Consider the following 12,036-nt stretch of genomic DNA (forward strand, 5'->3'; position numbering starts at 1 on the left):
AGCGGTCAGGAGATATGGGGAGAAGGCAAGAACGGGGTACTGATTGGGGATGATCAGCCATGATCATTGAATGGCAGTGCTGGCTCGAAGGGCCGAATGGCCTACGCCTGCACCTATTGTCTACTGTTTATTGGAAGGTGGGTAGCACAGTGGCGCAGTGGTGGAGTTGCTGTCTTACAGCGTCAGAATCTCAGGTTCCATCCTGGCTACAGGCGCTTGTCCCGTAATCTTCCCGTGACCTGTGTGGGTTTTCTCTGAGATCTTCAGTTTCCTCCTTTGGTGTAAATGTAAAATTGTCCCTAGTGTGTGTGGGGTAGTGTCAATGTGGGGTGATCACTGCGGACTCGATGGGCCAAAGGACCTGTTTCCACGCTGTATCTCTAAACAAAACAAAACTAAACAGTCTGCAATTATGGTCTGAGCTTCCAATTAATTTCATTTTATTTCCATTAATTAAACCAAGAACAAAATTCCTTCCAGTTCTGTCACAGAGTTGTGATACCTGGGACTTCAATTCTGTACTCTCCTTAGTTTCTAAACAAACCTCGTAAGAACATGAATCATAATCAATAAATTCATGCTACCATTTCGAGTGACTCTGAAAATGTCAGGGTATATTAATAGTAGTTCATTCAAAATTTATTAGGCTAAGAATTTTTATTGAGAGGCTGGTACTACTCATCAGCAACATGTGTTTTAAAACCCTATAATGAACTGCAACATCTAGGTACAGGCATGCAGGGCTGCACTGTCCAGCTCAGAAGAAGGTGCCAAGTTTATCCCAGATGATACTGGAAGAAAAATTAAATACAACAAAAAGAGAGATTACTACCGATGTGTATTTTGTCACCAGGGCAGATGCAATGGGCCATAAAGGACACATTTCTAAGCTAGATAATTCTATGAAGTCAGGGTGATTCAAAGCAAAACCAGTGCACACAGCATGAGCTGCTGCAATGTCTGCAAATACAAAATATCAAAGCGCAAATGTCCAATGAGTGATTGGTGTGCTGGGTACACTGTGCTTTAGAATGCTTAGCTTATTATCCTAAGTTATTTTGAGGGCCCTCTGTTTCTAACCTCCCCACCCCGTTCCCTGGCAATAGTCTAAAATTGGTTGGTCCAATTTGTTTCAGGATTACCATTAAAATATTCATGTGACCCCAATGCAGTTCCAAATGTTGGATAATAATCGTTACCGATTTTTGTTTCTGTGGTGGGTGCATGAAAAGAAAAACCTCCAAGTACTCAGTCAAGTCCTGGCCCATCATAGGATACGGGCCTTTCTCTCAGGAAAGCTGGGAGATTGGGTAAAATGAAAGGGACACGTGGATGACGTACAATTGGAAAAAGCAAGAAAGTTATACATTTTTTAAATGTATAATTGCTGGTCAGCTATCCCTGACCTTCGCATTTGTACCTAAAATTGATCAACCAGAGAAGCCATTTTAAGTGTTGAGGGAGGATCTGAAACATAAGAAAGATAAGGTGCTTGCCTTTCGGCCTCTGTGTCTGCTTTAACATTCAAGAAGTTCATGAAGGGTCTTCTGGAGATGCTGAGTTATTTATAGCCTTACAGCACAGAAACAGGCCCTTCGGCCCAACCTGCCTGTGCCAACCAAGATGACCCATCTACACTAGTCCCGCCTGCCCAAGTTTGGTCATATACCTTTCCTATCCATGTACTTGTCCATGACTTTGTGGGGCTTTTCCAGTAAGATCATAGCCAATCGTGTACCTCAGTGGCATTTTCCTGCACTGATCTTATATCTGTTAACTCTGTTAATATCTAAACAATTATTCATCTCTGTCTGGAATATATTCAGCAACACAAAAAAAGAACACTTTTTGCAAGAGTGCAAAACTCCATTCTAATTTGTTGAAAATAATGTACATTAGTAATTTCAAAGGATCTCAGAAATAGGGCCCTTTGACTTATTTTGACATGAAATGCATACATTTTGAATAAAGGTCTGCCAAATCCTTAAGAATGTTTGAATCATTGGTTTTGGCTCATTGGCCTTCATTAGTTAGAGTATTGAGTATAAAAGTTGGAGGTCGTGTTACAGTTCTAAAAGATATTGGTGAGGCCACATTAGGAGTATTGTGTTCAGTTTTAGTCACCCTGTTACAGGAAAGATGTTGTTAGGCTGGAAAGGGTGCAGAGAACATTTAAGAGGATGTTGCCAGGACTCGAGGGCCTGAGCTATAGGAAAAGATTGAGCAAGTTAGGACTTTATTCCTTGCAAGAGGATGAGGTTTAAGGTGAGGAGGGAAAGATTTAATAGGAACTTGAGGAGCAACTTTTTTTACACAAAGTGTGGTAGGTATATGGAGCGAGCTGCCAGAGAAGGTAGTTGAAAAAACATTTTGACAGGTACATAGATAGGATAGGTTTAGAAGGATATGGGCCAAACATAGGCAAGTGGGACAAGTGTAGATGGGTAATGTTAGTCAGCATGGGCAAGTTGTGCCAAAGGGCGTTTCCACGCTGTACGACTGTATGAAATATTACTCTTCAACATCAGCATTTTCTATCAATAAAGTGTGCAGCAAATGTACCAACTCTATTGTTCAGTAATATTTTGACTGTACAGAATTCACAAGCAACATAGTTAAAAAGAAAAGCAGCCAGCAAAGGAGGACATAATAGCAGTCTCTGTGAAGCAAAATAAAAAGTTACATAGAGTGTTCTCCTGGCCTTACCTGTTCCCAGAATGGGACATTTCTCACAGATTGTGCCCCAGGCCTTGCCAACGCTGCAACAACACATCTGCTTGCTGAGCTGCACAGACAGAGGGTGCATGCACTGCTTTCCTGCACTGACAAGTCGGTAGCAGGGCCCTTTCTCTTCAATTAAAAGATTTTCGGCTGCAGCAGAAATAGAAAAGGGAGGGAGGTTGCCAGAAATGATCTAAGAGAAAACAAAACTGCAGAAATTCCATCACCAGCTAACAAGGACAGAACAGCAAACAAGCTGAAACAAAACAACAAACATTAAGGCACAACAGTGCGTGTGTGTATGTCTGTGTGTGTGTGTGTGTGTGCGTGTGTACCAGACTACAGCCCCAAGACTTGATGCAGACAGTGGCAGCCACCTCACAAATACATAAAAAGTGTTAAGCTCTGTGAAAGGTTAGCGTGCACTAAACAGAAATGTACAATCCACAAGTTCTCTTTACATCCACCTGTGTTAGTACAGCAGCAGCTTTAGCATTCAGGAGCAGCACAGAAAACAGCTGTTATGCTCTTAACAAAAAAAGGATCAAAACTACTTTAAAAAAACAAAACACAGCACTACCTCTGAGGCCACATTATTGGAATAACTTTGGCATGCTTGCAAACCAATCCATTTCATTCAGTTTTGCAGGCAGTTGGGGCAATTTTATTCTTCACTTCAATCTGCGTTTGGTTAGTTCTAATTGCATTAGACAAACTGCATGTGCAGAATATTTACGATCTGTTAGATTGTCATTACTTCTTGTCAAATAGATCTATTTAGGCCAAGCTATCACGGGACCGAACAGTGATAGGAACAGTTACTATCTGGAGTAACTCAGCAAGTCAGGCATATCACGGGACCATATGTGAGGCTTTAATCCTACTTTGTCAAATATAAATGGAACCATTCTGCATTCATGAGGATTATCAAAGCTTGGTCTGAGGAAAAGCTCAGGCTGTCATACCACTGTGACCTTTTGCACATCCCACTTTTGTGCCTTCAAACAGTGGACAAGAAACTCCTGAAATAGGGCAACTAGACCTGTGGAGCCAAACATTCATTCTGGCTCGAAACATTGAAAAGTAAAAATAATAGGGTGGCCCCAAATTAGGAGAATATGAATCGAGAAGCCAAATATTCCTACGGTACAAAATTCAAAGTAGCTCCCTCCACCTCTATATCAAGTCAACCTCGGCAGTGGCATGGATTAGGAATGGTTAGAAAGCCAATGTTTTTTTCCCATTTTTTCTATGAGATTGAGTGATATTGACAAGGAAAGCATTTATTCCCCAACCATCTAGGCTTTGGATTGAAAAGCATACTCGACCAGTTTAGTGGGCAGTTAAGCCCAGGTATAGATTTCTTTTTGCTATGTACCTTAAAAGGCCAGAGAGGTTTATTTATAATAATCCAATAACTTAAAGGACACTATTACAGATGCTTACTCTTTATTCCAGATTGTTTTAATTTGTTGAATTTAAATGATCGAACTGTTAAACTGGAATTTGAACATCCAGATCCTTACTTGAGGCCTACTTGATTATTATTGGAGCGATATAACCACATTGCCAACCTTGGAGGGAATTGCCTGCCAGCAGAACCATCAAAAGTGAGTGTCCTCAGCATTCCTTTTGGAACCTGTCCACATATTCTAACAATGACTCAATTAGTCTGCCATTGCCTTAAATTATTTTTAGGAGGAGGAGAAATTTGTGGAGACATGGTGAGTGCAAATGGTCAACAGAAAGCCCAGTTTTGTAGTTCTCCATGTGACTGGTGCTTAGTAGAGTTTGATGAAGCATTTGCAATCGTGTTACTCAAGATTCATAATCCGAAACAACTGTTGTGCTTTTATCAATACCCAGAGAACATAAAGCTACCACTTACCATTTTTGTTTTGAAGAGATGGTGGAATTTTACAAAGGCATATTTTTAAAATGCGGAACTTATTTTGAACTCATACCTTGATTCACTCACATTAGTGACAACATTTCATAATTGAGTCACAACCATAAGCTAACACCAATTGCAACAGAGTTATTAAAAAAAATCAGTTTTGGATTCGATTTCGCTCAATGCCCGTGGACATTGTGTTCTGGATAATAAAATAAAATGAAAATTATCATCCTTTAAAGCCTTTTGTTCCTTATCTTCTGGCAAAAACTACAAGATTGCTCAAAGTTTTCAAAGGGCAATAAAGATATGTATAAAGATACAAGAGTCCATGTGAACAAACCTGCCCTCAGTAACTTGCACGAGACATGCGCCATTATGAAAGGTGTCTATTTCTTTGACTAAATGGAGCAAAATGTTGGTAGCAATAGCAAACTCAAGATTGTATTGTGCAATTAGTGTTAGCGGCTAAGATTGATTTTGTACCACAAATTTATTCTGCAATTGAGAAAAACATAATGACAAACTGCACCTTTTTTCATAAAAAGAATAACCGTGGCTCCCACTTGTTTACAGCTTTATGTTCTGCAAAAATGCCAAGAGAGTATTTAAATATACCAAATTAATGATTAGGATTCCTGACTATGGTTGGAGTGGGTAGTGTAGTCTTTTGTGTTGCTTTTGTTATATAATCATAGCTCTTAACTAAATGCTGTGCTGTCATCAAGAATAGTTTGCTTTTCATTGTTAATATTGTTTTTAATGGCTTGCAAATATGACTCCTGACAAAGTGAGGACAATGCGGGGGGGGGGAGAAGGAGAGAGAGAGAGAGAGGAGAGAGAGGAGGAGGAGGGGGAGAGGGGAGAGGGGGAGAGGAGAGAGGGGAGAGGGGGAGAGGGGAGAGGGGGGGGGGAAGAGGAAAAGGGGGGGGGGAGGGGGAGAGGAGGGAGAGGGGGAGAGGGAGAGAGGGGGAGAGGAGGGGGAGAGGGGGAGAGAGGGGGAGAGGGGGAGAGAGGGGGAGAGGGAGAGAGGGAGAGAGGGAGAGAGAGGAGAGAGGGAGAGAGGTGAGGGGAGAGAGAGAGAGGTGAGAGGGAGAGGGGGAGAGAGAGAGAGAGAGAGAGAGAGATCTGGTGGCGAGAAATAGAGAGGTGCTCCAGCAGAAATATGATGGGTTAAATAATTTCTTTTTGTACCTTAGCCATTCCATTACACATAGACAAGATATGAATGAATGAATGAATCCTTTATTTGTCATTCAGACCTTTCGATCTGAACGAAATGTTGTTGCCTGCAGCCATACATGTAATAATAATAACACACAATAAACACAAATTAACATCCACCACAGTGAGTTCAACAAGCACCTCCTCACTGTGATGGAGGCAAAAGTCTTAGAGTTACTGTCTCTTCCCTCCTCTTCTCCCTCTGCGCTGAGGGGATACCCCCCAGGCGATGGTAAGTCAGTCCCGCGGTTCAAGCTCCGCGGCCCGGGGGTGGTCGAAGCTGCCGCCCTCCAGTCCAGCGGACGCAGCTGTTGCCACGGGAGCTCCGGAAAACAGGCACCAGCCTGTGACCCGCGAGCTCCCGACGATGTCGTCCACTGGCCCGCGGCCGAGCCCCGGATTCAGGTCGCTGCCGCCAGAACGCCGCCTCAGCCACCGGAGCACCGTCTCCGCCCCGCACCGGGCCGCCCACACGGCAGCTTCTCAGCCCCGCACCGGGCTGCCCCCACGGGAGCACCTTCCAGCTGGGACCCAGGCCACCCTCACGGGAGCAGCTTCCAGCCAAGAGCCGGTCCGTCCACACGGGAGCACCTTCCAGCCGGTAGCCGCGCCGCCCACACGGGAGTGTCTCAGCCCTGCGCCGTCCGCCCTCACCGGAGCGCCGAGTCGTGCCGCTGCCCGAACGTCGCCGCAGCTCGAAGACGTCCAGCCTGTCTGGCTCTTCCTCCGGAGCCTCGAGGTTGGCCGCAGGTTGGAGGCCGCCAGCTCCGCCATTAGGCCTCAGCTCAGGCGGGGGAAGAGAAGGGGGATACGACAAAAAAGTCGCATTCCCCCGAAGGGAGAGACAGAAAGCCCTGTTTCACCCCCCCCCCCCCCCACACACATAACACCACCTAATAACCAAAAATTTAACTGAACTAGACAAAAAAAAAAACAACACAAAAAAGTAAAAACAGACAGACTGCAGGCGAGCCGCAGCTGTTTCACAGCGCCGCCACTTCCGGATAGAAATAGAAAGATAGAAATTGTCTGAGGCACTGGAAAAGGGCAGTTGTCGGGGTGAGGTTGTTTGTTGAACTGAAGGAAGTGAATTAGTGACATGCCGCAAGGTTCAGTGCGGGAACCACTGACTTTCTTATTATTTATTATTTACTCGTGTGCAACATCTGAAGAAGACTAGAATGGGTGACAAGCAGTGAGCAGTTAATGATAGCCGTCAGGTGGAGTTAGACAGTCTGGTAATGGGGGGTGGACACATGATAGATAAAATCACACAGGGAAATGCAAAAAGACCTACTTTGGCAGAACAAGGAAAGCCAGCACCATAAACATTATGATGTAGAGTCATTAGCCTGAAACATTTAATTTGTTTCTTACCCTGTCCAGATTGGACTGAACTGCAGAATAGTTCCAGCACTTTGGGCTTTTATTTATCGTATAAAGGACAGAGAAACAATCCTTTTGAGGGTGAATTTTTTTTTTTAAACTATAGAGCACCCATGATTTTATACTGAGAGGCATGGAGTATGACAGGACCAGGTTATAGTGAACCTCCAAAAGGCACTGGTTCAGCTACAAGTTGGGTATTGTGTCAAATTCTGGGCAGTGTATTTGAGGGTGCAGAAATTTAGGATGGGTTCTGTGTATGAAGGACTTCAATTATATAGATTGACATAACACACTTAAAGCAAAGAAGATTGAGAGGAAAGGTAAGTCATATGTGCCAGGGAGTCAGGAGAGCTGGCAGACCCACCAGAGAACAGCTTGGCAGACAGTAACTTCAGGGAACTCCTCCTGGAATGAGTTTCTGCACAGTAGGGGAATGTAGAGGGAAATGTCATATCCTTTGTAGAGAGATCAGACTGGTCTCCATTTTATTTGTCTCAATTTGGAAGTCAGGATTTCTTAAAATGAGATGGCATTCATCAGGAAATACAGAGATGTTGTTTTGAGCCACTTCCATAACTGGAGAAAGGATTTATTCATTCACATAGAATTATAGTCTTACAGCGTGAAAAACCGACCAACATGCCCCATCTACACTAGTCACACATGCCTGTGTTTGGCCCATATCCCTCTAAACTTAACCTATCCATGTACCTCGCTAAATGTTTCTGAAATGTTGTAATAGTACCTGCCTCAACTACCTTCTCCGGAAGCTTATTCCATACACCTTCCCCCCTTTATGTATAAAAGGTTGGCCCTCACATCCTATTAAATCTTTCCCACCTCAACTTCAACCTATGTCCTCAGGTTCATGATTCCCCTGCTCCGGGTAAAAGAGTGCATTTACCCTTTACAATCCTGATGGTGTGCATCAGGGTTAGGTGTAGGACCTTTGCTGTTTATCATCTATGTCAACAATTTGGATGAGAACGTACATGGCTTAGTTAACAATTTTGCAGATGACACTAAAGTGGGTGGTTTGTAGATAGTCATGATGGCTGTCAAAATTAGCTGACTTGAATGGTTGTGCAGGTGGACTGAGGAATGGTTGGTGGAATTTAATACAGAGAAATGTGAGGTTGCTTTTTGGGAAGTCTAATATGAGCAGGACCTGCAGTGAGCAGTAGGGCTCTGGGGAGTGTTGTAGAGCAGAGGGATCTAGAAGTTCAGGTACATGTTCCTTGAAAGTGGCCTCACAAGTAGATAGGGTAGTCAAAAGGCTTTTGGCATATTGTTCTTCATGAGTATTGAGTATAGAAGTTGGGTGGTTAACCTTAACCCTAATGAGGAAGTTTAAAAGATTTAAACTTTACAAAAATGGATTCAGCTGAAACTAAGGAAGGCTGTTGCCTTTCTCTTATTAATTGCAAAGCCAGCAGAAAGCTCTTACCCTTGCTCCTGTTAAACTAACAAGGCTAACAAAGATGTTGATGTGCCTTTTTCCAATAACACAAGCGAGATAACAAGCACAACTTCATGAATGTCTCTTCTATAATATAAACATTTAGAGGATGTTCAGACTCTCGGTTCTTACCCTTGCTCTATAAGATTATAATGTGCCTCATTTAGTAAAAAAAACCAAGATGCTTGTTCTGCAGAAAAATAGCCTTCTCATATAACCATATATGGCTAACCCTTCCTCTCTCGGAAGAACCTGTCAATCTTAAGAAGCTGGCTTAAGAAACTGTCAATCTTAAGAAGCAAGAGGCTGTACTATGCTCTGTAGATAAGGTATTGCTGAATCGCTGATTATTGGAGTATAAATACATGTACTTAATCACTGCCCCTTTATGGGTGGATATTCTGTATAGTCTGTATCTACATACTGTAAGAGTCTTTACCACACCCGCCTAGCGAAATAAAGATTACTGATTTTAAACTTCCTCAATGTTGCAGTAGTACAAGACATTGGTGAGGCCACAGTTACTGTGTTCAGTTTGGTCACCGTTAGAGAAAAGATGTTGTTAAGCTGGAAAGTGTGCAGAAAAGATTTACAAAGATGTTGCCAAGACTCAAGGGCCCAAGCTATAGGGCAAAGTTAGATGAGGGGGGAAAGGCTTAATAGGAACCAGAGAGACAATTTTTTTACTGAAATGATGGTTTGTATATGGAACACCAGAGAAGGTAGTTGAGGCAGGTACAGTCACAATATTTAAGAAGAATTTAGACAGGTACATGGATAGGATAAGTTTAGAGAGATATGGTCTAAATGCAGGTAGATGGGATTAGTTTAGATGGGGCATGTTGGTTGGTGTGGGAAAATTGGGCCAAAGGGCTTGTTTCCACACCCGTATGACTATGACTCTAAATGAAGGGACATTACCTTACATAGGCTCCCCCCGTGTTGCTTATGATGCTAATAAAGATTGCCAAAGAAGGTGCAACCCATAGAAGCGCATCAGCTGGAAAAGTTAAGGAAAGTACAGGTTGGGCAGTACAGCGAGCGTGGAAGGCTTGAAACATAGAAAATAGGTGCAGGAGGAGGCCATTCAGCCCTTCGAGCCAGCACCGCCATTCATTGTGATCATGGCTGATCGTGCCTGCCTTCTCCCCATATCATGGAAACATAGAAAATAGGTGCAGAAGTAGGCCATTCGGCCCTTCGAGCCTGTACCGCAATTCAATATGATCATGGCTGATCATCCAACTCAGTATCCTATACCTGCCTTCTCTCCAAACCCCCTGATCCCTTTAGCCACAAGGGCCACATCTAACTCCCTTTTAAATATAGCCAATGAACTGGCCTCAACTACCTTCTGTGGCAGAGAATTCCAGAGATTCACCACTCTCTGTGTGTGGTGAATGGCTAAACGACATATATTTTAACGCAAGAAACCTGACAGGTAAGACAGATGAGCCCAAGATGTGGATGTTGTGATGTTAGAGCTATAGCGACATGCAGGGAGAGGTGAAGGAATGTAGGCGCTCTGATGTGCAGGTGTTTATTTCAATGCAAGGAGCATTGTGGAGAAAGAGCCTGGATTTTACTTCGGAGTCACGTGAGGGACTCCATGAAGAAGCCCGCCCACAGCGCATGCGTGTCATATCGCAAACAACGCATGAACGAGTCGCACCTGGGGAGGACGTCCCCGTGAATGGGAGAATAAAAGCCGACGAACGGCAGGTAAGTGACTCTGCATTTCTAACTTGTTTTAGGAATGGACAGAGTGCCTACAAGAAAGTCGGTGAGGAAGCAGCAAATGAGTCGGGAAGGAGCCGGGGACCGGCAGCAGCAGCAGCCGTTGCCACAGGTGTTATCCATGGAGGAACCTGTGATGCCCGACTTGAGCCCCGCGCCGGCTACATCGATTGCTAGACCGGGCGGGAAGGCAAAACGAAAGTCCCACCACCTTAATTCGGGTGGTGGAGACAGTCCTTACCAGTTCAGGGGAACTGAGGACCAGCTGCGGGATATGGAGCAGCCGGGAGCGGCCAGCCCTGCGGAGCTGGAAAGCCGCTATCAGTGGATTGATGTCCAGCCGCCGGAGACAGGTGCTCGTGAGTACCGGGGTCGGGAAGCGCGGCAGGATAGCACGGAGCGGCCGGGAGCGACCAGTGCAGGAAGGCATGGGGACCGGCAACGGGTACCGCGAGCGACTAGTGCCCGAGTGCACGGAAGTCGGTTGGAGCGGCCCGGGAAGCACCCGCGATCGACCAGCGCCCGAGAGCGCGAAAGTCGGCTGGAGCGGCTGCTGGACGAAATAGTCCTGAGTGGCAGGCTCCGTGAGAGGCACGATAGCCACAGTGGGCACTATGTAAGCCCCACAGCAGGTTCCCTTAAAGGGCTGCCAGATATCTCAGACTCCTCTGAGGGGGATATTGAAAGTCTGATGAGCTCACAATCGGAGCAAGAGGTGGATTCGGCTTCTCCCATTGAAGGGAGGGAGCATAATTTACTGGATATGGTGGGACACTATTTTCAGCAGCAGCAGACCGGCAAGGAGCTCGAGGAAAGGATGGCTGCAAGTATCGAATACATGTCTACACACCAGTTGCAGGCTAATACGATGGCAGAAGTATTGGCTAGGCATTTACCACCTAAGAATTGTAATGCGCTGCATGTAGCCAGTGTTAACAAGTGTATTTGGAAGCATGTGGGGGGCGGTATCAGAAATCAGGATCTTAAGGTCCAAAGCGCCCTCAAGAGTCTCACAGCGGGGCTCACAGCTCTGGCCCGTTCCTTTGAGAATGTGGATATGAATAGCGACCAGAAGGATGCATTAGCATTACTGTGTAATGTGCAGTTTGTATTGAATAACTTAAGGAAGGAAGCTATTCAGCCGGTACTTGACCCTAAATTCGCGGTCTTGTGCAAGGAGAGGGATATTAAACCTCAAACGCTTCTGTTTGGTGGAGACTTATCTAAGCAGGTCAAAGAGTTGGATGAGGAGGCCAGGACTTTGGGGCTGATAAGGGCAGCGAAGGGGTACCTAGGTAGAAGGTATCAACCCTATGGGCGTCCTAGAAAGGGTGGCCAATTTAATACCACCAGGAATTGGAAAGAGAGGAGCCCACAGCGGCAACAGAGTCCTTTTTTAGGGTTTGGCCCGGGACGTCCGCAGTGGAAAATGAGGAAGCCAGTACATCAGCAGCCATCGTATACCCAACAGCAAGGGCCTCCACATCAGCGCACCAAACCAAGAAAATAAATAAATTGTCACCGATAACCATGGAGGTAGGTGAATCTGCGGCTCCGAAAGTTGTAGGGAGCACGGAGGTTGGAGGGGTATTGCAATTTCATTTGCAAGCAT

At 44.9% G+C, this 12,036-nt stretch overlaps 1 protein-coding gene across 5 annotated transcripts in view; it reads right to left on the reverse strand.

The window, feature by feature from the left end:
* The window catches only part of ltbp1 (latent transforming growth factor beta binding protein 1), a 295,601-nt gene that overhangs the window by 159,628 nt on the left and 123,937 nt on the right, over nucleotides 1–12,036 (reverse strand). For 3 of the 5 annotated variants that reach the window (XR_008723852.1, XM_055639325.1, XM_055639326.1), the window contains exon 11: nucleotides 2,707–2,871. The exons of the other annotated variants lie outside the window; for them this stretch is intronic. Coding sequence is in view for 2 of the 3 variants with exons in the window: in XM_055639325.1 (XP_055495300.1) it covers nucleotides 2,707–2,871 (165 nt within the window). In the remaining variant the exon portion in view is untranslated. The remainder of the gene's footprint in view (nucleotides 1–2,706; nucleotides 2,872–12,036) is intronic. 5 annotated transcript variants of the gene reach the window in all.

This window comes from Leucoraja erinacea, chromosome 8, assembly GCF_028641065.1.
Source record: "Leucoraja erinacea ecotype New England chromosome 8, Leri_hhj_1, whole genome shotgun sequence".
Classification (NCBI taxonomy): Eukaryota; Metazoa; Chordata; class Chondrichthyes; order Rajiformes; family Rajidae; genus Leucoraja; species Leucoraja erinaceus.